Raw genomic sequence first — 26,595 nt, 5'->3', positions numbered from 1 at the left:
ATAATTTGCAACTTACTTATTAATAAAAATAATGAGATATTCTTCAAAATAGAACTCTCACTATTTCTTAATGGCATGTCTTAAAGGCAGGAAACAGTTGTTCAAGTAATTTCATAAGGGAATATTAAAAATGGTAGCTTTCCATTCATTATTTACAAATCCATAGTAGACCTTTTCTAAATGATTCATTCTTCTTAGAGATAAAACTTTTACACAGTTTCCATTCCAAGATTTTAGATAACTCTCAATTAAAATAAGGTTTAAAACTTTCACATTAGTTTTTACTTGTTTAATTACATAAAGTTGGAAATGTAAAAAGAAAAAAAGTAGAGAATTCAAAATGTTTAGATTAATAAAGAACTAAAAATCATGACTGATATCAGAAGTAATTCATATTTATGCAGTTACTTAAAAAATTTAAAGTCAAGACTCAACACTGAGATACAAAAGAATATTCTTACTGCCTTTTATTATGATTCTGAAACTTGTACTATTAAAAACAAATTCTAATGCCTGACAAATATGTTAATGAGGCACTTACTAAACTAAATTTATGCCTCAGAATACTTAGATATTTCATTATTAAGACTTTGGGTTTTTCAACTGGTTTTTAAAAACTCTATCTACACTAGACTGGGGATGGAGTTGAGTGGCAGAACACTTGCCTAGTGTGTGTGAGAACCTGGGTTCAATCCCCAGCATGGAAAAAAAAGATTCATCTCTAAAAATTATATTTACACTTAAGCACCTTGGTGAACTATAAACTTTCAAAAAAATCATCCATAACTGATTTATGAAAGAGGTATATAATATTGTAATGAGCAAGATAATGGTTTTATCCTGGATGAACTTAAATTATAATGGAAGAGGCTAAGACTTTCACAAAATCTATAAGTTAAAATGTATTTTTCTGTACTGATAGAAAGATACACTACAAATCATTTTTCTCATGTCTTAGTTTTTTATTCCACACTTTCACAAGCAATTTAAATTTCTTTTGTTTATAATTCTTCAAAACAAAAAAGAATACTGGGTAAGAGATGAAGGGGTTAAAGATGTAAGTAAGCTATAAAACAATGCAATATATTCCAGAACAAAGTATAATCAATACAGAAATATGGCACCTTTAGTGACAAAATATGTAACATAAAGAGACTTGGACTGGAGGACAAGCTGGTTTCTAATCTGCTATGTATGAAAATACAGGTCACTTGATTAAAAAAAATTAAAATTAATTTTATAACAACAAATTAAAAAACGTCAAATTGATAAATATTTTAATTCCCAGTTTTTATTTTGAAATATATTAAAATGTTGGGGTTCTATGTTTACTTTGCCATCCTATTGTTTTACCTACTAGTTTCCCAAAACTTTACAGAATTTTGCTTCCTGGTCTCAACAAAAAAATTTGGGAGAGATTTAAGATTTAAATGTAGAAAACAAACTTTAAATCTATCAGAAGAAAAATACAGGAGTTCATAAACTTGGTATAAACTAGGAATTCCAAGAAAACATAATAAAACAAAAAATGTACAAACCTTAAAGGAGTTGATAAATTTGACTACCTTACAATTAGACTGTATGGCAAGAGCAGATGGAGTTGGCACATTTCATCTTATTCTTGCTTATTACATCTAAAAACTCTGGAGAAAATGGATGAAATGGACATCAGAAAGCTCTAAAAAGTGGAAATGAAGTAAAACTATATGAAGACCTCAGGACTCAAGAAAAGAACTGGCAGTGAGTAGTTGGCTTTGCTTTCTTTGCTGCCTATATATCCCAGACTGGCAAAGCAGCTTACAGCTCAGAATGTCAATGAAGTGGTACTTACTCCTGAAACAAAACAAAAAATATAGAAAAACAACAATAACAAGATGAGACTGCTCTCTGTATACAAAGGCAAAGAGAGGACAAACCCAATAAACACAATCTTTGTGACAAGAGCCAAAAACCATAAAAGAAAACAGTGGTCCTTCCCCAACTGTGTGCAGATACTGGCACTGCGGGGTAAGCATAGGTACACAGTCCTAACCACTGTGTCACCTAGGTAGTAACAAGTAATAAGATTTAAATAGAAACTAGACCTTGATAATAAAACTAATACTGAAAAGATCCCACAATCAACTTAAAATAATATGTTTACCAAGAATCAGGAAAATCTCAACTCAGAAGAAACACACAGTAGATGCCAATATGAGAGAGAAAGATTTTGGAAAAATATGACAAGACTTTTAAGGTACAAAGACAAAAGGTATAAAAAGTCTTCAAGGATCCTTCAAATACCCTTGAAATAAATGAGAAAATAAAATGTCTCATCAAAGAAAAACAAATATTAAAAAAAATAGAAGTTTAGAGTTGAAAAATTCAATAACCTAAATTAAGAACTCATTAGAAGTGCTCAAGAGCAAAATGTAGGTAATAGAAGAAACAATGAACTAAAAAAGAGATTAATAGAGGGCTGAATGTAGCTCAGTAGCATAGCATCTGCATCACATTTGCATAACCCTGGGTTTGACCCCCAGTTCCAAAAGACAAAAAAAAAAAAAAAAATTAACCCCACCAAGAAAAAATTAAAAAATAAAAAAGAGAGCAATAGAAATTATCCAAACTGAACAACAGAGAGAAAAAGAAATCTCTCGATCCTGTGGTACAACATTAAAAGATCTAATAGTCTTGTCAATGAGTTCAATAAGCAAAGAAGAGAAGGTGACGGATTCAAGAAATAAAGGCTCAACCTTTCCCAAATCTAACAAAAGAAAAATCTACAGAAAAAAAAAAAATCTGACACAATCAATAGATTCCAGAAGCTGAGGAAACACCAAACAGAGTAAGCACAAAGAAATCTATAATAAGGCACATCATACATAAACTTCTAGAAACTGATGGCAAAGAAAGGATCTTAAAAGCAGCCCAACAGAAACAACATATTACACATGAAAGAACAACAACTTTAATGGGGTGGGTTTCTCCTTAGAAACTATTAAGGCTCGAAAAAAGTGGCAGTGCATTTATCAAGGCCTGAAAGAAAAGACTTACAACTCACAAACCTATTTCCAGAAAAAAAAGTCCTTCAGGAATGAAGATGAAATAAAGACATTCTCAGACTTTATGCAGAAAGGTAGCAATAGTAAGTTATTCATACAATATAAAAATATCCAGATAAAACTGCAACCTGAACACATGTAATATCTAATCCAACTCCATCTGCCCTAAGTACCATATATACATATTCTCAGAGAAATAATCAATTGACTCTATACTAAGAAAAAAACCCTTGAGAGACAGCAAATGAAAGCAGCATGACATCAACCTTGAGTGTGACCTGAGTTTATGAGCACAAATGCCACCCACACCCTCACAACCAAGGTTGATGGAGCTCTCTCTAGCAGAGTAATACAAAATAAATTGGGGGTTCCCTTACCTGTTGCTCAGGCACTTAAGAGATTGAACATAATCACCTTCCATTCCCAATCAAAATAGAAACAAAATCAAAACCTTAAATAACACAGCTCTAATTGTAGCTCTAATTGTAATGACAACAACAAAAGCTGTGGAGATAAACAGCACCAACGCCAAGCAAGCAAATATAAAAAGAAAAAATTAAAAACTCAGCAAATGTCTTGCTTTGACAGAGGACAGGAGAAATCATTATTCTAAAGTATATGACCAGTGTTTTATAACTTCAAAATTAATAGTAGGGAACAATGAAATATAAAAAAAGATCCTTATCCTTATATAACATGGATCTGAAAAGTTAGATCCATGTTTTTAGCAATGAAAAATTATTGAATTTTTTCAAAGTTGATCAAAATTACTTTTTGGCTGAACACCAAAAAAGTATTTTTTGTCTGTATTAACTATTTCTCCTGATAATAAATCTTAGAATTATATAATTATGTCTCATAAAAGAAAATTTTATATTCAAGTCTCAATAAAATCATAATTGCTACTAGACCTGATGGTCCCTCTTGAACCACAAAATAGATCACATCTCATATTACATTTAATTTATACAAGACTCCTAACAAGCTAGGTAGTTGGACTTAATTCAATAAGCAATAAAGAACCAATGAAAGTTTATGAGCAAGGAAATAATATGATCAGAGCAGCATGACAGAAAATTTGCAAATGAGATTAATTTGCCTTCCCATATTTAAAAGAAAAAAGGAGGGAGGGGGTAATAGTACCCACACTGATAAAATCAGAGGAAAATTTAAAATATATTTAATTTAGTTAAATACTGGGAAACTTACCAAAAAATATAAAATGGAAATAATTTTAAAAGCTATTAAAATTACAAAATTGATAAAAGTAGAAAAAGGAGGGTTAAAAATAAAACTTGAATGTGAGTTTTTTCCCACATGCTTTGCTTTACTTCCTGCTTTGTTCTTTCTATAGCCCAATCCAAAAGACCATGATAGCAGTCTTTCAATCTGTTAGAATCTGTGAGATGGATAGAGGGAAAGGATAGAGGTTATTAACTATGTAGTTTCAGTTCTATAACAATTAGCATCCAATTAGTATTAGAGGAAGAAAATTAAAAAGCAAGCTTAACATAGGACATTGTTTATAACTATTCCTCAGGCCAAGCACACAGTCCCTGCCCTTACAGTCAAAACTACTGACAAAGGAACTAGGACATATCTAGCAAAGGAAAAAAGTATGGGGACATATTCATATACCTTTAAAATACATAAATATAGAGTCTCATTTTCTGCATCTGCAAAGCGAAGACACTCCTCAACAGGGATATTGTGAGGATTGAGGGAGGATACACATGTATTTAGCATAGTGACTGGCTCATAAGTTGAATTTAAATGTTACTTTGCTTTTTCTTTACATAAATATTCTCTCATTAGCATTGGTAATATAGTTGGGTATAGTACAAGAACAATCAAAATTTTATTTGATAGTGATCCAGATTTCTAAGACTACATAACATCCAAAAGTACAGACTGTGCACTAGGTACTATTTTATAAATATAAATGAATGGTACTAAAGGATTCTGTCCTATAGGTTTTAAAATTGATTTTGTAGAACATTTAAGATTTGGACAAATGGAAATGGACAAAGGAAGTTATTAAAAGGAGAAAATGTGTGAGAAAACTTATCAAAGAGCAATGTTCATTTGAGAAAATGTTATTTGAGCAATATTATTTTAGAAAAAACAAAAATGGTCTGGCTGAAGTTTATATTAGGAAGCAGTCTAAAGATAAGGTTGACAAGCCTACAGGACTGAGATTTCAAAGAGCAGCCAATGTCAGATATAAGGAACATCCTCTATAGTAGTGGTTCTCAAAATATTTTTACTTAGGGATTCCTTTATACTTTTTCCTTTTTTTTTTTTTCACGATAACGGAACACAAAGTACTTGTTCTATAAGCTACAGTGTTTATGACATCACCACATACAGTGTGCAGCCTCTGAAAAAAAGCCTACTGTGAGACTGATAGTAAAAGATAACATCATCACAGTGCTGGGGATACAGCTCAGTAGTAGAATGGGCTTGCCTAGCATGCACAAGGCCCAGGATTCAATCACCAGTAGCACACAAAAAGAAAACAACACTATAAAAATTGGTTTTTAACTGTAGAATCTCTTGAATTCAACTACAGAAACTCTGGACACTTCAGACCACATTTCAACTACTGTTGCTTTATAACAATGGGGATGACTAAATCAATGAAGATATATTATGTTTGTTTTAATGAGTTTCTTAATGGTGTGAAGAAAGACTAAAGCAAGAAGATATAGTAGAATAACCCTGGTCTTGAAGCAGCAGTGAAACAAAAATGTCCAGTTAAACTTAGCATTTATAAAAAAAATTCTTAAAGCTAAACTTGCAAGCAATAAGAGGAAAATAAAGTATTTTAGTATTTCCTCAGTTGGCACTCTTTACACAAACCAGGATGAAAACCTCAATTTTTTTTAAGTAAAATATATTGTAGGTTCAATATCAAGACAATTCAGAATGATTTCAATTTTAGGAAATTTTATTTGGAATAAAGAAGACTTAATAAATACAAATTCCAAACACATATGCCTTTAAAAATAATCATGAAACAAAAATAAAACTCTACAAAATTATGTATCAGACTGATATGTGATTTTGAGATAATGATGTCTGTAGTTAGGTTTAGCTAGTTCTAAAAGAAATACTTAAAACCAATCATAGCCACGTGTGTTATCATACACCTGAAATCTTAGACTCAGGAGGTTGAGGCAGAAGGACAGCAATTTGGAGGTCATCCTGGGCAATTTAGACTGTCTCAACATCACAAGGTAGCTCAGTGGTAGAGAATGTACTTGGGTTCAATAAAGAAACAAAATGAAATCAAACATAAACTTACTTTAACAAAAATATGAACAAACTTAAAATTCTAATGTATCCATAAATGATATGCAAATCTATAAAACTCCCTTCTTTTTATTGTTTGTACTGAAAATTTTAAACAAAATTCAGTTCCTTGTGTTAAGTGTATACATTATATGAAAAGAATAAAAATTTGTTAATAAAAAGAATATAACTGTTACCTTTGCTATCAAGTGATAATTGAATGGATTCTTTGACAAAACCAATTTAAACTATTTCAAGGAAAAGCCTGGATAGCATCAAACTTGAATTTCAAGAGAATATTAAAAATGTATTTATCTACCAGATTTAAGAAAATCCTTTTAATTCAAAGGCATTTAAAGAAATTATTAAAATATTCCTAGGCAGAGGCTGATTTAAATTATGAACAATAAAGGCATTTTGAACTTAATATAGTGACTATAAGTATTGATTTTTAGAAAAACAAATTTGGAAAAGATTCTATACAAATATTATTTTTAAATGTATGGGGTTATAATATAAAAAGAGCAGCAATATTTTAAAAATATACTTCCTGCCTTCACTGCTAGTAAAAGAAAAAAATGCTTTTTAAATACTTAAAAATTCAATAATAACTATATTAAGAAATTAATACCAGTAAGGAAGAGGAGCAAAATGGTATTATGAACCTTTACAGGTTCAACATTGAATACAATTTAAATTTTTTTATTGGTGTATTATCAATTATACAGGAGATGAGTTTCATTGTAGCATATTCCTACATGTATATAACATAATTTGATCCCATTCACTTCCCAATACCTCTTCCACCCTCAACTTTCCTCTCTTCCTTACTGATTCCCTTTGTGTATACTAATAGTATCCTTGTGTATACTAATAGTATTCATGATCTTTTTTCCCCTTTCCCCTCTAATTTCCACATATGTAAGAAAATCTACTACTTGTCTTTGTGAGGCTGGCATATTAAACTTAACTGGATACTCTGCATTTCCATTGTACTATAAATGACATAATTTTGTTCTTTATGGTTGAATAATATACATTGTGTGTATTATTATTGTTATTTTGCTTTATTTATATATTTGTTGACAGACACATAGGCTGATTACATAATCTGGCTACTGTAAATTGTGCTGTGATAAAGATGGGTATGCATGTATTATATGCTGACTTTAAATCTTTTAAATAAATGCTAAGGAGTGATACATAGCTGGATCATATGGTAATTCTACTTAATTTCTTGAGGAACCTCCATACTGATTTCCATAGTGGTTTTATTTACATCCCCATTAACTGTGTATAAAATTTCCTTCGTCCATGTTCCTTCCCAGCTTTTATTGTTGTTTGTATTCTTGATGGTTGCTATTCTAACTTAAGTGAGATGGAATATAATTTTGATTTGGATTTTGCTGATGCATAAAGAGGGTGGATATTTTTCCCATAGTTGCTGGTCATTTGTACTACTTCTTTTGAGAAGTGATATTCAATTCATTTTCCCACTTATTGAATGAGTTAGTTGATATTTTTGGTGTTGAATATTTTGTATTTCTTTCTATAGTCTGGATATTAATCCTGTTGGAAGAGCAGCTGGCAAAGATTTTCTCTTTCTGAAGGCTGTCTTTAAAACTATTGTGTCGTTTGCTGTGCAGAAACTTTTTAATTTGATGCCACCCCCTTCATTGGTTCTTTCTCTTTATTTCCTGAGCTCCAGGGATCCTATTCAAGAAGCTCTGCCTTCAACGAAATGTTAAAGTGTTTCCCCCATTTTTTTTTATCCAAACATTTACAGAGTTTCTGGTCTTATACATAGGTCTTTAATTTACATTGACTTTATTTTGTACAGGGTGAGCTTTAAAGATCTTTTCTTCTACATGTGGATACCCAGTGTGTTGTGTTGACCAAGGTGTTGTGTTCAACTTCAACTAAAAATATTTTTTAAAAATGAATAATTAATTTTTTATTATATATTAAGCTAACCTTATTAAATGGCTTAGAATACTAGAGGAATCATTTAAGATCTTAACCAACCATATTCACATTCCCTAATGGTTTAAAAAAAACAATATTTAATATTAGCAGACCTAAAATTTAAACTTGGAAATTAATAATATTCAAAATACAGTGAATATCACCAAATTTAGAAAGGATATAAGTCAAAGCACCAGCAAAACTTCTTCTGTAGTGCAGATTTAATATGTGGTTAAAATAAAAGTAGTTCATTACATTATGTTTGTATTATATACTATAGTTTCTTAAAATATAGTTGTTAAATAATTTTCACAATTACCTAAAAAAAAAGTACCAAGTTAAAAAAAAAATCTAGGTAAATAACATACCTGAGTTCGTAAAATTTCATTTTTTGACAACTGCATATCACCAGTCAATTCTTTCACAATGATACCCAGTGGCTCTAGACGTTTGCTGAAGTAATTTGTCATTTCAGCTGCCAAGGCTTTCATTGGAGCAACATATACAATCTGTATCAAAGGAACAACTAGCTTGATGAATGAGCAAACACTACAATGTCATTTGCTTCACAGTAGCCAATATAAGTCACAATTTATTGTGAAATATGATTCCAGCTACTTCCTGTGAGAAAAAAATCTTAATAGTGATATATGAAAAGTATTATCTTTGTTGGATAAGTGGGTAGCTATTTAAAGTACAAAAGAATTTGTTTACATAGCTTTATCATTTGGAAAATTGGTTCTGCTTCAAAGCTAAATGTATTTTCATAGCTTTTCACAAGGGTAATAGGATTTTCATAAAACAAATAGGGACTGCCTTAATAATGAAGTAACTCAAGCAGTATTAGTTGTGTGACTTCAAGTACAGTAAATATCCTAAAGAACTTTCAGATTTCATTTAACATATATAACTACAAGCTTATTTTAATTCTTAGGATTTAAAAAGCTATTGTTTGTTATTTACTTACCTTAAATTCATTCTTTTTGATAACACCTTGTTGAAAATGTTGGCGAATTTCATGCAAGACTGTAAGCATTGCAATATTGGTCTTTCCAGCTCCAGTAGGGGCACAAATCAACATGTTCTCATTGGTGTTGTAGGCAGTCTCAAATACTATTGACTGAATTCTGTTAAGTCTCCTCATTCCTTTAAAAGCCAACTGTCCAATCTAAAAAAAGCATCATTCATTATAAATTATGATAATGTGAAGAACTCATACAAAACATAAAATACAAACATTAATTCTCTTTGAGTTTTAAAAAAAGAATTTGTTCTGTTTCTAGTACGTCCTATTTTTGAACTTACGATAAATTGTGAAAAAATACATTTTGAACTTATGATAAATTGTGAAAAGTTGTGAAAAAATACAACTGTTACCCAATTCTAATGCATTTGGAAATGACAACTTAATAAATATGGAATGAGACTACACTGGCATTTTTGTACACACAATATGTAAGTACAAAACAATGATAAATTAATAATGTATCAAAGTAAAATTAAGTGAAGATATTTTAAAGTTCAAGTTTATTTAGAAATTTCATGATAATGTTCTACTTCATTTAATTTGAAAATGACTAGTGATAGAGCAAACAAAAAACTTCCTAGAGATATAAATAAATGGGAAATTCTATTTCAATATTTTATAAAAAAAATTTTTTTAAAGTTTTTTAAAACAAAGCAGTAATATTAGGAACAACAGTCAAACATTTACATATTACATAAAGTTCATACTGCAGCAAATGCAGTTGTAGGCACTTTGCTATTATTTCTTCATTTAATCCTCAAAAAATTATATGTTATAATATGTCCTCTTAACAGAAAACACTAACACACAGATTGGTAAAATAATTTTTCCTTAAGTCTTCCTATGTGAAGAATCCTAACTGACGAAAACTAAAATGTCTAAGAGTAAACAAAATGGGTGTTGAGATTAATCACAGGAAACAAGAATGACAAAAATGTCAGAAAAAAAATTAATTTTGAAGCCAAGAATATTGCCAGCAATAATGAAATTCATTTCATAATTACAAAGAGATGAATTAATCACCAGGATATTAAATCTCAAATATTTACATATTTTAAAATAGGTCTTAAAAATAATAAAGCAAAAACAGTAAATATGCAAAGAAAAATAGAAATCTCCACCAGCACAGTAAAATATTTCATTGTCCCTCTCCAAAAGTTGTAGAGAAAATATTACTGATATGAAAACCAGCAAGGTTACAGTAAACCAAACAGTACTGTCAACCAATTTCACCTGATTAAATTTATTCATCTAAAAATAGAATACACTTTCTCCCCCAATGTTATTGAACATTTGTGAAGATATAATATATACTGTTTCATAAAATATAAACATACCTGCATTGGTCTGGATAAACTGAAAAAACAAATCTTATAAAATCTGCTCTCTGATCACAATGAAATTAAATTAGTTATCCTTAATAGAAAGTTTCTTAGAAAACATCCAAATACAAGTTAAGCATCCCTAATCTGAAAATCCAAAATACTCACAAATCCAAAACTTTTTAAGTGCCAATCTAAATGTATACACATCAGGAAATCTGGTTTCATGCACAAAATTATTAAAATGTACAAAATTGTCTTCAAGCTATATATAAAGATGTATATGAAACATAAAGTGAATTTTGCCTTCAGTCTTACTTCCTATCCCCCAGTTATCTCATTATGCATATGCTAATATTGTGAATTTTTTAAAAAATCTGAAATTTAAAAATATTTATACTCTCAACATTTTTGGATAAGGATATTCAACAAATTAAAACTAAATGACATACTTCCTAAATAAGGTATTAATGAAAAGAAATTCTAATGGGACATTAATAAATATTCTTAACTAAAGAAAACAAGAATTTCACATATATAAGTATTTACAGATGTTGGAAAAGCAATATCTAGCAGAAAATCTCTAGCAGTAACTTTCAATATTAAGAAGAAAGATTTCAAATAAATGGCTACTTTATCTTTCAAAGTAAAACTAGAAAAAAATAAAACAAAAGCAAATAGAATAAAGGAGATAATAAAGATGAATACAATAAACATAAAGGCAATTCTTCAAAATTAATAAAATTCATAAATCTCAAATCAGACTGTTCAGGAGAAAAAAGGAGAAAAGACACAAATTGGCCCTGTCAAGAACGAAAAAGGTGGTATCACCACAGATGCTACAGAAAATTAAAGAGTGATTAAAAAAATATTAAGAACAATTTTATATCAAAAAGTCTGTGCAGATGAAATGAACATGAACAAATTGATAAACTGGACTTAAGCAAAATGAAAAACAAGATTTTCAAGACACTGTTAAAAAAAAAGAGAAGTCATATAATGGGATAAAAATATTTGCAAAACACAAAGTCCTTGTATTCAGAATATACAATTTTCTAAATACAATAATCAGAAAACAGTGCAACTTCAAAAACAGACAAAATACATAAACAGTCATTTCACCAAGGAAAATATAAAGATGGCAAATAAGTGCACACACATATACAAAGATACTCAGCATCATTAGTCATTAAAAAATGCATGTCGCAGTAACAATTTGTACCTATTCAAATAGATTAAATCTTTAAAAGTGACAAAATTTTTTATTTTCAAAATTAAAAGCAAATTAAAAATGTTAGTGAGGATTTGGAGGAACTGTAATTCATACAAACTGATGGCAGAAGTGTAAAACTTTTGGAAAACAATTTGGTAATGCTTAAAAAGTTAAATAAACATATACCTAACATATATTCCAGCTATATCTCCTTTCTAAGATTTACTCAAGTGAAAGGAAATATATATGCAAACAAAAATAAAAATTGTATTTGTTAGAGTACAAAATAGGAAAACAACTCACAGATCACTTAATAGCTGAAAGGATAACAAAATGTTACATATTCACTGACAGAATACTATACAGCGATAGAAAGAAATGAATTCTTGAGACCTGTAACAAAATACAGAAATCTCAAAACAATCCTGTTGAATGAAAGAGACCAGACAAAAATGGAATACATATTTTATTCACTGATATAAAAGTCTAGCACACATAATCAAATCTGTTCCAAAGAATGAAGTAGATGCATAGTGATGGCGGTCGGTAGCATTAAAGAAGAAGAAGAGAGATTATGTGGATTAAAATCATCTTTTAGAAATGATGATTATAGATGGTCACTGTTTTGATTGTGGTGACAGTTTCACATGCTAAATTAATATATATATGTATATTATATATATATTATATACATATAAAGTAGCCATATTATATATATATAATTGGACTAAAAACTTGTAATAAAAGTCTGTTAAATAACACAGCCACATCAAAGTTTATGGCAGCACAGTTCATATGCTAAATTTATACACACACACATATATATAAATTACATATAAATGACAATTTGCTTCAATAAAGCTTTTTATTTCAATTTTACCTTTTATGTACTGCTCGGAATAGAACCTAGAGCTCTGCACATGATAGGGAAGTGCTCCACCACTAAGCTACATACCTAACCCCTTTCTATTATATTTTGAGACAGAATCTTATTAATTTGCTTAGGCTGAACTTTAATTTGGAATACTCCTGACTTAGCCTCCCTTTGTAGCTGAGATTACAAATGTGCACTACCATGCTTAGTTCTCAACAAAGCTACTAAAAATTAAAATAATATAAAATGAAGTAGCAACTTATTTATTAGATTTATGCTTTATTAGGACAAAGACATTAGAAGAGATAAGGAAAAGTACATCTTGGGCCTAGAAATTCTAAGGCAAGCCAGTCAAACCTCAAACTACCAGTGATACATTCTTTATCAACTTCTACTGATCACTCAGTACTGGAACAGCAACACAGCATGCTTTTCAGGTCTAGGGAACACAGGCTCAGATTAAAATATTGTACTTGACAATGTTTGTACTATAAATATTGAAGAAAGTAAAGATTTCTGAATTCCATTTCCTCATCTGCAAGACAGGTAATATTATATAAGAAGATTATAAAGATTAATTTTTTTAAAGTATAACAATTATGGAGTGCTGACTAAAGGCAAAAATAAGATAAGTCCATTACATTAATTATCCTTATTATTTCTAAGAACCATATCAAATTGTTATTTGTATACAATGAGTCGAAATGCATTCTGCTATCATGCATAATTAGAACAAATTAAAAAAACATTTAATTAAAATTCTTAGGGCTGGGGATGTAGCTCAAGCGGTAGAGCGCTCGCCTGGCATGCGTGCGGCCCAGGTTCGATCCTCAGCACCACATACAAAACAAAGATGTTGTGTCCGCCGATAACTAAAAAATAAAATATTTAAAAAAATTCTCTCTCTCTAAAAAAAAAAAAAATTCTTTTTGCCAGTTGTCAGCATAAAATCATTAAATAAATATTTATTAAGCAGCCTATTATGTTATTGACAGTTGATTAGGAACTGGGGTAATATACAGTAAAACAAATTGTTGATTTCAGTCCAGTGGGCTGTATATTCATTTAAATAAGTAATTTCATATCAAATTATTTTACAGATGAGGAAACTGAGACTTCAAAAGGCTTGTTTAAATTCAAACAACTATAAACAGTGGAGCCGGGTTTTGAAGTAACTTCAGAATTCCAGTCTTGAATTAGATGTTCATAACCATACACAAAGCGGTACTTGTTAGATGTTGAAATAAACCAATATTATCATTACAATCATATCTTACTAAGCCAAGATAGTGCTGTCAATGAATACTGAAATTTTCAGTCTTCATAGACTCATTTCAAGAAATGGAGACTACTGTTTCTAAATTATAAATCTAATCACTCCATTCTAGCTTGAAATTTTCCGAAGTCTTCTTGTTGCCAATTTTGACTGAATACGGTACACAGCATGTAGAATCCTTCCAGACACAGTATGCAGGACTCTTCAAAACATGAGCCCTTGTTATTACTCTTCCCACCACCATCTGAACAATTTTATTCCTTCATGTTATATAGAAAACCTTTCCTAACCATAAGAAACTCTTCATTATAATTCATTTGAACATTCAAAAGTAATTTCTGGTTTCCTCCAATTTCTTAAGCAAGTATTATATTTATTTCTATCACATTTCACCATATTTCAAAAGATTAAAGGGACTCCCATTTCTCTTAGAAGCTAACATTCAAACAACCCTCTTTATATATGACTATTATGACCCTTACTAATAAATTTTGAAATTATTTATTTAAATCCAATGAATCTTTCACATAAAATGTGTTAATTTGGGAACAGAAAATATTGATCTTGCAACTACACACAATTTTTGGCCTAGCAATTTCAATGTTGTAGAATTCATCCAAAATAGATTTATACATACTCAAAACTATGTATGTCTAAGAATATTCATCACAAAATTATTCATACCAAAACTAAGAAAAAATTCCAAATAACATCAATAGGGTACCATCCCATCATATAGGTGCTGGCATTGACTTCTTTAACAAGATCGCCAAAGCACAAAAACTAAAACTAAGAATCAATAAGTAGGATGCCATCAAACTAAAAAGCTTCTTCTGTACAGGAAAAGAAATGATTAAGAACACAAAGGAACAGCCTACAGGATAGGTAAAAAAAAAAAAAAAAATCTTTGCCAGCTACTTCTCCAATAGGAGATTAATATCCAGAATATACAAAGACCTTAAAAAACTTAACAAAAAAAATTAACCCAATCAATCAATGAGCAAAAGAACTAAAGAGAAACTTATCAAAAGAAGAAAAACAAACGACCAACAAATATATGAAAAAATGTTTAACATCTCCAGCAATCAGGGAAATGCAAATCAAAACTTAATATTAAGATTTCATCTCACTCCAGTCAGAATGGCTATGATCAACAATATGAACAACAATAAATACTGGTGAGGTTGTAAGGAAAAAGGTACACTCATACATTGTTAGTGGGACAACATTCGAGTACAACCACTCTTGATGGAGCAGTATAGAGATTCCTCAAGAAACCATGGATGAAATCACCATGTCACCCAGCTACTGGACTTTTCCACAAAGATCTAAAATTGGCATACTATAGTGATATAGCCACATCAATATTTATAACAACACAATTCACAATAGCTAAATTATGGAATCAACCCAGATACCCATCAATAGATGAATTAAGAAACTGTGATATAGATATAGATATACACACACACACTGGAGTTCTACTCAGTCATAAAGAAGGATGGAAGTATAACTTTGCTGGTAAATTGACGGAAATGGAGAATATCATGCCAAGTGAAATGAGTCAAACTCAGAAACTCAAAGGTTGAATGTTTTTTCTCCTATGCAAAAGCTAGAGTAAAGTAAAGGAAACAGGATCAAAGAAGAGAATAACAGAAACAATCAAATATAAATTAAAAGATGAACAAAAGGAAGTCTAAAAGAGTAGCAGAAAGAGAATGGCACAGAAGGTCAGGAGGGAAAAGGAGGGGATCATGAACTGAAATCAACAAACTGTATGAGTTTGTCAGGATGAACCCAACATAATTTATAAAACTCTAACAACAAAAAAAAATAGGGTATCACCTAATAAATTATGGTACATCCATTCCATAAAATTCTATGCACTCATAAAACAAAATTAAAAAGCGTGCTATTTTCTGAAATATGCAGATCTTGTTATGTAGAAAAACAAAGGTGAAGAACAGTATTACGTAAGGTTTTTCGGTTTTTTGGGTGGTGGTGGTGATTGACCCAGGGCATTGTGCATGTGAGGCAAGCACTCTACAAACTGAGCTATATCCCCAGCCCCTAAGAACAGTATTATCATATGTTATGTTTTATCCAATACTGGAGGCAGAAGAAACAGGGAATAAAAATCTGTATTTGCTCATAGAAACTAGAAGAATACATAAAATTCAACATAGTAGTTATTATTGGGAGGGAACAGCAGACCAGGGCAGACAGAAGACATCAATAAGAAACTTTCCACTAATATAAAGGATTCTGAAATATAAGTTTTCAAAAAGTAATATAAATGTAAATTTCAAAATGTAATATTTTCAGAAAGTTTTTTTAAATATAAGAGTTACACTATGCAATAAGAAAAAAAGAGACAAAGAAATACAATTGACATCATTAAAAATGGAGGAACTCAGGTATCTAATTTCAAAATCTGATTTTGAATTTTAACCAAGTTATCTAATTTATAAAAGTAAATACAAAAATATAAAGTCAATAATACAAAATAGCTCACTCGCCTCTTTATTCATGATATGGATGGAATACTATATCTTTACAAAATACCAAACTTCTAATTTCTACATCTTCTTGAAAATACACTGAAAAATAACTACAATCTGTTTATTAAGACATGGAAGACTTTCCATGGTCACTGTTATTTTCTAGTTACTTAAGGGTCATGTATTTTAATGTCTCATGATAATAATTCATTTTTTTAAAGAGAGAGTGAGAGAGGAGGGAGGGAGAGAGAGAGAGAGAGAGAGAGAGAGAGAGAGAGAGAGAGAGAGAGAGAGAGAATTTTTATCATTTATTTTTTAGTTCTCGGCGGACACAACATCTTTGTTGGTATGTGGTGCTGAGGATCGAACCCGGGCCGCACGCATGCCAGGCGAGCGCGCTACCGCTTGAGCCACATCCCCAGCCCGATAATAATTCATTTTGAACAGACAACCTGGGTAGGGCAAATTAAATCTTAGTAACAAAACAGCTCGAGAGAGTAATCTACTATTAAATCCTTGAAGGAAATGAGATTGTAAAATTTTGTGAAAATCGAAAGTTATTTTCTAAAATGAAATGGTGACAAACTTTATTACATACAAAGAAAGCAGTATGAAATACAGCTAGAATTAGAAATTGCAAACATAATTCATAATCCTTTTATTGCTTAACTGAATCCATTTATACCATTTAAAACATTAACTGAAAAAATTCAATATGTCTATAAGTGCCAATTCATAAAAATTCCCTCACATTGAAAACAGTCAATCTAAGAAACACAGTAAAAAAAAATTAGCTAAATAAATAGGTTAGGTTGTCTACATTCTACTCCTTGATAATGAATAGATAAATATGGAGATTTTACATCCCTTTAAGAAAAAAACATGAGGAGAGAAAAATATAAACCATAAAGAGATTTCAGAAGAACTTAAGGTATAATAGGAGTCAGAGTTTAACCTTTTCTTAGGAGAATAAGATGCCCCTTTTTCCTGGAAGAGTTATGATTTGAGCTAAGGCTGAATGCTGAATAAAAACAAAGTTCTCATGGGGGAGATTTAAAAAGACAAAACTTTGGCTGCCCAATCACAGCAATCTCAACAGATAAATCATCCAGGGTTCCTGCCAGCACATTTTTAACAATACTCTGAAACACCTTCACTACAGTGCTGCATCAATAGTCATATTAACAGTATATGTGATCATAGTAAAAAACATGCTTTAACCATAGATATGGGTTTGAGATATCTGGGTTTGGTTTACTTGTCTTTAGATAGAGCCAACATAATGAGTGAGAGTTAGTTTCACAAAATCAATGTTATAATTAAAGTACACAAAGGCTGCATGCTGAAACACACATGGTAGCTATGAATTTGGTGTTTTCTATGATGTTCATACATTATTTTCATCAGACAGATGAACTAATTCTGGCTGTGTGTATACTGCATCTATCCCTTTAGGATTATTTAAATGTTGTAGCTTAAAATTATTTAATGGTATTACAAACAGTCTAGTTGGCCAAAATTGTAGGATTTGCCTTCTGAGAAACAGCTGTGTCTCTAATCATGGCAATTAATCTGAAGCAAAAGATCCTCTGTCAAATTCTGTTGAATCCCACAATGAAAATGTCATTTTTAGTCTCTTGGCTGATATTTATGGTAATAATTCCTTTTAGCTCCGATTTTAACCTTTAAATCACTGCCACTATCCTGGCCAAAATCCTTAAAACTGGCAAAGTATTTTAGCACTTACATGGTCAAATCTACAAAATGTTACTCATGTTGAATTATGGGCAAGTTATTAATTTTTTTAATACATAGGTCTTTAAAATTTCTCCAAATTAATTAGATCAAGGATGTCATTTTATTATTTAATTGTTTTATAATTATTATTATTATTATTATTATTTTTGCAGTGGTAGGATTGAACTCAGGGCCTCATGAAAACTTAGCAAGGATATCATTTTAAATATGCATCTCCTTAAAATTTTAAAGAATTCTTACTATAACTCTCTTAAAGATATAAAACTATTTTCATTACCACTTAAGCCCAGAATATTTGAAACATTTATCAATTCAAGATAAGAATTTAATATCAATAATAAAAATCAAAAAGATCTATAAAGGAAAGTATTAACGACTTATTTAGAGCAATCAGATCTATACGTGTGTGTGTGTGCATATGTGTGTATTTCAAAGTTTAACATATTGATTACCTAAAAAACAGAAATTTTAAAATACATATTTAAACTGGTCCCTTCAAAATATTTTAATATTTTAAATAACTAAGGTAAAAAATATAGAATTTTCATATCTATTTTATGGAAATGAACTAATGGCATTTATTTGAATATGACAATGTGACATTAAATGAGTAAAACAACAAATATTTTCACCAAATCTTTTGCTCTGTCAAAAAAAGTTAGAACTTTGATATGAAAGACAATTTTAAGTCATTTTCTTTTTTAAATTCTACAAAGAGAGACAAAGTGAATATCTTTAAATCACAGAATTCCTGACTTTAAGAATAATCTTAAATAGATTTTAAGGTAGGATAACAAAAATTCAATGAGAGGAAAATGTTAAAATACATATAATATATATATTTATACAAAAGTAGAAAATAAAAATTACCAAAATACACATTCCCATGTATCATCATCATTATGCATCATAATCCTACCAAGGGCAGAATAAAAGTTCAACTAGAAAGAACCTTTGGAATCTCATATCCAGATTTTGGATAAAATTTGTTAATATATTTTTCACTTTTACTCAACATCTTATAGATCTTGGTCAACAGAGAAGAATAAATAGAATATTTCAAGATTAGAAAGCAAAAGACACAATAGCCATTGTTTACAGATCAAATATGACTACAGAAAAAACTCAAATGACTCTATAAGCAAATTTAGTAGCCATAATAAGATTACAGCTTAATCAAGCTGACACATACAAAATTAGATATCAAAAATTCCATGCACTAGCTAAAAGATGAATCTATCATTGAAAAATAGGTATAGTAACCAGAAATTAAATGGTACCTCAGAAAAATTTAACATAAAAATACAAAACATTTATATTTTTGGCAGAACTTCAAATTAGTAAAATCACTTTGGAAAACAGTAATGGAGACTTCCCAAAAAACTAGGAATGGAATTACATATGACCTAGCTATCCTGCTCCTTGGTAGTTATCCAAAGAAACTAAAAATTCATCATACTATATTGATACAACCACATCAATGTTAATAGCAGCACAGTTCACAAAAACAAAGTTATAGAACCAACAAAGGTACTTGTCAACAGATGAATGAATAAAGACAATATGGTATATATACACAACAAACTTTTACCCAGCCATAAAGAAGATTATGGCATTTACTAGAAAATGGATGGAAGTGGTGACCATCATTCTGAGTCAGAAATTTAATGATCAAATGTTTTCTCTCATATGTGGAAACTTTACCAAAAGAAGGAGAAAAAGGAGGAGTGGGGATCCCAGGAAAACTGAACGGAGATCAGTGTAGTTGAGAAAGGTGACAGAGAAGAAGGGAAGAAGGAAAAGGAAAAGAAAAGAACGGCAGAATAAAATTGACCCAATTATGCCATATATATATGTGAATATACGACAATGAATTTCAGCTTTATGTGTACCTATAAAGTACCAATTTAAAAAAAAAAAACTGTAAGTAAATAGTAGACCAGTAGAGTAGAGGGAGAAAAACAGGGGGAAAAGGGAAGGAAAAGAGGATGTCCTGGGGGAAAAAAAAATGACATGAGAAAACATAACATAAAATATAAAGATATATTGGTGCTGGTCTGTCAGCAGTAGAGTGCTCACCTAGCACATGTGAAGCCCTGGGTTTGATCTTCAGCACCACATAAAAATAAATAAAATAAAGGTATTGAGAAGTTCAACTACAACTAAAAAATGAATATTAAAAAATATAAAGAAATGAACCTAACAAAAATGTGTAAAATATATGCTGATAAATAAATCGTGAGAATATCAGAGACAAGCAATTGATACATATATCCAGAGTCAAATAATGGTAAGAAAACCCATAAACAACAACAGAATCATCAAATATTCCTGCTTATTTTAACACAATACATAAATATATTGCAAGTCAGAGACTAAAGCCATTTTAAAGGCAATTTAAAATTCCCATATTACAAGTTAATTGTCAGACTTCTGAATTTATTTAAGTTCTAAAATTATAAATCTGGGACAGCTCAATGTGCCTTTAATGCATTCTAATGTCCTGCTATAAAATCAACAAAGTATAGATTATAAAGAAAATTATTTTGTTTGAATGCTTCTAGCGAGAAGCAGATGTTAATTATAAACTCTCTGCAGTGGAACAGGTATTTTTCAAAGCAGCTGGTGCCCTTTTCCTAGTTAGTTGTTTGCTAGTGCTCCCAGTAGACTTTATAGCACTGTAATCCTGAAGAGGTTAAGGCACCAAGACAAAAAATATTCTTATTTTGAAGAGAAAATATAAATTTTTAAGGTTATATGAGAATTTTCCATTTTTTCTCATGATTTCCATAGTAATACCTTAAAGAATATTGTAATAAGTAAAATAATGCCTTCCTGACAGTGAAAAAATTTTCACAAATAAAATTATTTTTGAAGATTCCACACAAAGAGCAAGACACATAACACAAAATTTCTTATTTTATGCCAGGTCCACAAAAATTTTTCAACATGAAATTAGGAAGTAGCCAGTCACAGTGGCACATGCTTGTAATCCCAGTGATTGGGAGGCTGAGACAGGAGGATTGCAAGTATGAGGCCATCCTCAGCAATTTAGCAGGGCCCAAAGCAATTTAGTGAGATCTTGTCTCAAAATAAAAACCATAAAGGGCTGGGGACGTAGCTCAGTGATAAAGAACACCTAGAATCCCTAGTACCAAAAAGACGAGAAATTAGGAACTCTCTTCTCTGTATACCCCACAGAAGATGTGTTTTAAATAAAAAATAAGTTAATTGCCATAGTTTCTGATAAGAATAAGCAGTCAAGAAACGGTTCCACAAGAAGTTTTCACCAAGCCTCCATAGCTTTCTACATAAAATTACCCTGAAGTTGAACTGCTGATTTAGTACTTGAAGCATTTCATAGTGTACTGTGGGTAAATACTTAACAAAAATGCTTTTTATATCCCAACAATGCTATAAGTTCACAGAATGCAAGGATGCAACCTGTATTTTTTTGTTTTTCTGTTTTTGTTGTATGTCATGTAACATATCTGCCAAGGTATATAAAGTCTTTCCCCAACCACATCTTTTAGTTGCTGGTAAAAAAAAGTCCCTTAATATAATGAGAAAACAAAAAGGAAGTTAAAAAGAAAATTATGAATCATAATTTTGCAGAAAAATGGCAAAATTCCAAAAGCCAAGGGAAGATCTTAAAAGCTACCAGTGAGAAAAATTTACATTAAAACAAACTATAAGACTGCAGACATCTCAAAATCAAAAAGGAAAAGAAGGTGACAATAGAATAATATCTTAAATGTGCTAAGAAAAAGCATGAACTTAGAATTCTATTAAATATCTCAAGAATAATAGTTTAAAAAAGGATATTTAGATTAACAAAATTTAAAAGGTTTTTGGCAACACCCTTTCACTATAGAAAATTTGGAGAAAAAAACTGATATACTATGAAAGCACTGACAGAATTTTAATTAAATAGTAAATCTAAATAACTTCACTATAAATTAATAACAACAACAATGTATGGTGTAAAATCTAAAACAATATAGAACTAAAAATCTAAAAGAACATAGAACTAAAATAGTATCAATGAAGCTAGGAAAATGATAAGGATTAAAAAGCTTGAAAATCCTTTGTTTTTTTTTTTTTTGGTTGAAATATTTTAGATCTACTCAACACACAGAAGAGAAGGAAAACAAAAAGAACCAAGTTTCAAGGTATCAAATGTTTATTATTAAGAAAAAAAGAAAGCACATAACTCACACACATAGATGGGACATGTCCTATTTTACACCCCCAGTGCATTAATTACTAAAAAGAATGTCTACAGATTCATAAGAAAAATGAAACTTTAATAAAGAAAAAAAAGTTCTCTATTCATTCTCTAAATTTCTAATGCTTCAAATCTAATTTTTAAAAATAATCCTACCAGAAATGTAATCACTTGGTTTTCTAAAGGAACTTGTTATCATACAGGCATTTGGTTTCCAAACTATTAATTTTCACCGTCTTTGAAACAATCAATAAATCCATGGTACTAAAACTAAACATGTATTTAAAACTAATATATATATATATTTCCCCCATTGTCATATAACTACTCAAAAAATTTGTATTTTTTCTTCTGTACATAATAATAGTATCCCCATTTGCTGTGGAAAATTCCTCCTTCACTCCTAGTGGCTCAAGGAAGCTGACAATAAGGATACATATAATTATCAGCAAGAACCTTCCACCAAAGGAAAAGGTATTGTTTTGGAAATAAACTGTGATCCTGTGTCAGGAAAATAAAACTTTAATCCCAAGAGATTTTTTCTTTCTTTTTTTCTTTTTTTCCTGTCAGAACTTGTGGGAATACTCTTCTTTCTGGGATTGAAGTATGAGAAAACAAATATGTTTGAACTTCTGACATATACTTTTCCCTCACCTTATAGAGAAAGCAAATCTGAGAATCCGGAGATGAAAAGAATAAGAGAAAACAAAGAGACATGAGCAAGAGAAAGGTAAGAGGGAAGAAAAGAGAAACAATAAAGAAATAAAGAAAAATAGAGAAAGAATGAAAAAGAGACAATGATGGATCCAATGACATCATTAGATGTAGACAAGATGGCCACACATGTAGCTTTACTCCTAGACAATTCAATTAGAAATGCCAATAAACTGTCTTTGTTGTTGCTTTTACTTCTGTAACTACCAACTCAGTGAAACTGGACTAATCCAGAGACCCCCATCTAATTTTTTTTAATTAAATAATTTATTTATTTGTTCTAATTTGTTATACATGACAGCAGAATGCATTTCAATTCATTGTACACAAATGGAGCACAATTTTTCATTTCTTTGCTTGTACACAAAGTAGAGTCACACCTAGGGTAATGACGCTCATCTCATTCCACCATCTTTCCTACCCCAATGCACCTTCCCTAATTAGTTATACATGACAGTAAAATGTATTTTGACACATCATATATAAATTAAGTATAATTTCTCATTTGTCTGGTTGTATATGATGTAGAGTTACACAGGTCATGTAATCATATATGCACATAGGGTAATGATGTCTGATTCATTCTACTATCATTCCTACCCCTGCGCCCCATCTCCTCCCTTCACTACCCTCAGTCTAGTCTAAAATACCTCTATTCTCCACCCCCTCTATTATGAATTAGCATCCATATATCAGAGAAAACATTTGGTCTTTGGCTCTTTAGGATTGGCTTACAGGCAATTCTGATGTGTCATGAAAAATACTGATGTAAGACATAATTAGAATTTCATTCTCTTATAAAAACTTACTGTAGAAAATAGCGTAACATTGAATATGATAAGGAATTGTTTTAAAAATAACAAGACTTCAGTGGAATATTGTGTGATTTAAAAACTGATGCAATATGTCTACTGACATTGAAAAACATAATTAAATATACATGAATTGCACACAAACACATAAAATGATGCAATTCCATTTTTGTAAAAAAAAATTCATATACACAAATATATAAAGAATACAATTGATTTTTGTTATTCTGTGGATATTTTTGTATTACTTTATGTTGCTCCTTTGGTGTTACTGTTTAGATATTAGGTGGCCCCCAAAAGCTCATATGAGATAATTCAAGAAAGTTTAGAAATGTAATGACTGGCTTATAAGACCTTTAACATGCTTAGTGCATAAATCCCTTGATAGGGAGTTACTGAATAGTAATTGTAGGCAGGTAGGATGTGGCTAGAGGAAGTCAATCACTGAGGGAATGACTTTGGAGTTTACATTGTCCCTGGGGAAGAAAATTGGCTCTCTTCTCTGCTTCCAAATTCCATGTCCTGAACACTCATCTGCCATAATTTACTGCCTCACCTCAGACTCAGAGTGATGGAGTTGGCTATATATGCACAGAGACTTCTAAAATCATGAACCCCAAAATAAACATTTCCTCCTCTCATTGTTCTTGTGAAATCTTTAGGTCACTGCAGTAAAAAAGTGAATAAAAAAGAAATTGGTTCTGAGAAGTAGGGTCCTTGTGACTAATGTGACCATATAGTTCTGTTATGGTGTGAACTGATAAATACAATCAATAAGAATGTAAGTTACAGGTTACGTACGGATTAGTAAAAAAAATATAGATTATAGATAAGATTTTTTAAAAATATTTTTTAACATTTATTTTTCAGTTTTCGGTGGACATCTTTATTTTATGTGGTGCTGAGGATCGAACCCAGCGCCCCCGCGCATGCCAGGCGAGCACATTACCGCTTGAGCCACATCTCCAGCCCCGAGATATAAGATTTTGATAAGTGAGATAAGACAATTATAAAGCAAGAACTTTCATAGACAGATCTAAGACTCCATTTTGGTGTCTTCTATAAAAACTGTTACAAGAGCTGTTTCTGAGAAACTGAAATGGAAGCTATTTTCTTATTTTTAAAAGTGTCTTTCTGTACTTTGTATCCCTTAAATTGTACCCTACTCAGGATGCAACAGTGGTCGAGGTGAGCTACATCCTGGGTTTGAATGCCCTTGTGGGTCTACATGACTTTGAAGTAGATTCTTGCCCCACTGACCCCAGCCCATATTCAGGATTTGACTGTCTAACACCTGCTTGAACGCAGGGCTGTGGTCAACTGAACTGCAAAGCTAATGCTTTTTTTGGCTTCTGTTTATCACTTGCTTTCCAGTCCTGCATAGAGCCCACAGTTCCCACTTATTAATGTTTTAATTTCAATGATTGGCTAGCTTACATGACGATAAGCAAGTCATTGAGTTGTGGTTTTTATGCTTATATTCTCTTTGGATAGACAAGGAAGCTGCTGTCCTCCTACAGAGCTTGAGTCTCTGCGGTAGGTGACAGTCGCTGGCCTGGTAAATAAAACTCTCTTTTGATTTGAATTCGGACTTAAGAGTGCTTTCTGAGGTGTCTCCCCATAACAGTTCAGAAGTTTTTGGAGCTTCTTAGAATTTGTGGAAGCAACTTTAAAAAGTTTAGAGATGCAAGCTGGAAAAGTTTGAGAATGTTATCAACAGCTTAATGGATGTTTCTGTGTGAGCTCAAAAGACTTGAATGCCAACAGGAGTATGAACAGTCTAGGACAGGGTTCATGAGGTTTCCATTCTGGCTATGAAGTTGTGTACATTTTGCCAGTGTCCTGAGACTTTCTGTAAGGCTGAATTTAAAGGTGATGGACTTTTTAATCTGGTGGAAGAAATCTGTAGGCAGCATAGCATTCAGGTCGTGGCATGGATATTGCTGGCAGCTAGCCAAATTTATTGTGATAATTAGGATCAGAAAGTGAAACAGAAAGATTTTAAAAACTTAGTTTGGAAAGAAAACTGTAAGTAAAATTGGGGCAAAGGATATGGCTAAAGATATTATAGCTATCATAGAAACACTAAATACTTCACCAAGAAACAATAGTAAAGAAGCCTTTTTTTAAAATAACTTTATTTATTTTTATGTAGTTTTGAGGATGGAACCCAGTGCCTCACATGTGCTAGGCAAGTACTCTACGACTGAGCTGTAACAACCCCAGCCCAAGTAAAGAAGTCTTGATGAAATCTCAGGAATTGGCAAGACCATACCTATCTCAGGCTTAATGGTGTAAAAGTAAAAATTCCCTTGAGAAGAGACCAGTGGGCCACCCTGTGCAGGCACTTAAAGCCTGTTGAAGCCATGGTCCTAGAAGGCTTAGCTACTGATCAAGATGGCAGCAGACACTGGCATCAACCATGTGGTACTAGTTCTGGACCAATGCAGGATGATGGAGATATGTAGTCATGGAAGCTTCCACCAAGATTCCAAAGGAGGCCAGGTAAAGTGCCCCAGGATTGGAGTTCCTGGGGCCTTCCCCCAAGGGGGCGATACACGGACAAG

General features: G+C 31.2%; 1 protein-coding gene across 2 annotated transcripts in view; it reads right to left on the bottom strand.

The window, feature by feature from the left end:
• The window catches only part of Ascc3 (activating signal cointegrator 1 complex subunit 3), a 348,955-nt gene that overhangs the window by 244,403 nt on the left and 77,957 nt on the right, over window positions 1–26,595 (bottom strand). For both annotated transcript variants that reach the window (XM_077801715.1, XM_077801716.1), the window contains exons 9-10: window positions 9,271–9,471; window positions 8,672–8,812 (exon numbers count right to left, since the gene is read on the bottom strand). In XM_077801715.1, the coding sequence (XP_077657841.1) occupies window positions 8,672–8,812; window positions 9,271–9,471 (342 nt within the window). The remainder of the gene's footprint in view (window positions 1–8,671; window positions 8,813–9,270; window positions 9,472–26,595) is intronic.

Source organism: Urocitellus parryii, chromosome 8 (genome assembly GCF_045843805.1).
Source record: "Urocitellus parryii isolate mUroPar1 chromosome 8, mUroPar1.hap1, whole genome shotgun sequence".
In the NCBI taxonomy this organism is placed as follows: domain Eukaryota; kingdom Metazoa; phylum Chordata; class Mammalia; order Rodentia; family Sciuridae; genus Urocitellus; species Urocitellus parryii.
This window is presented reverse-complemented; position numbering and strand designations above follow the sequence as displayed.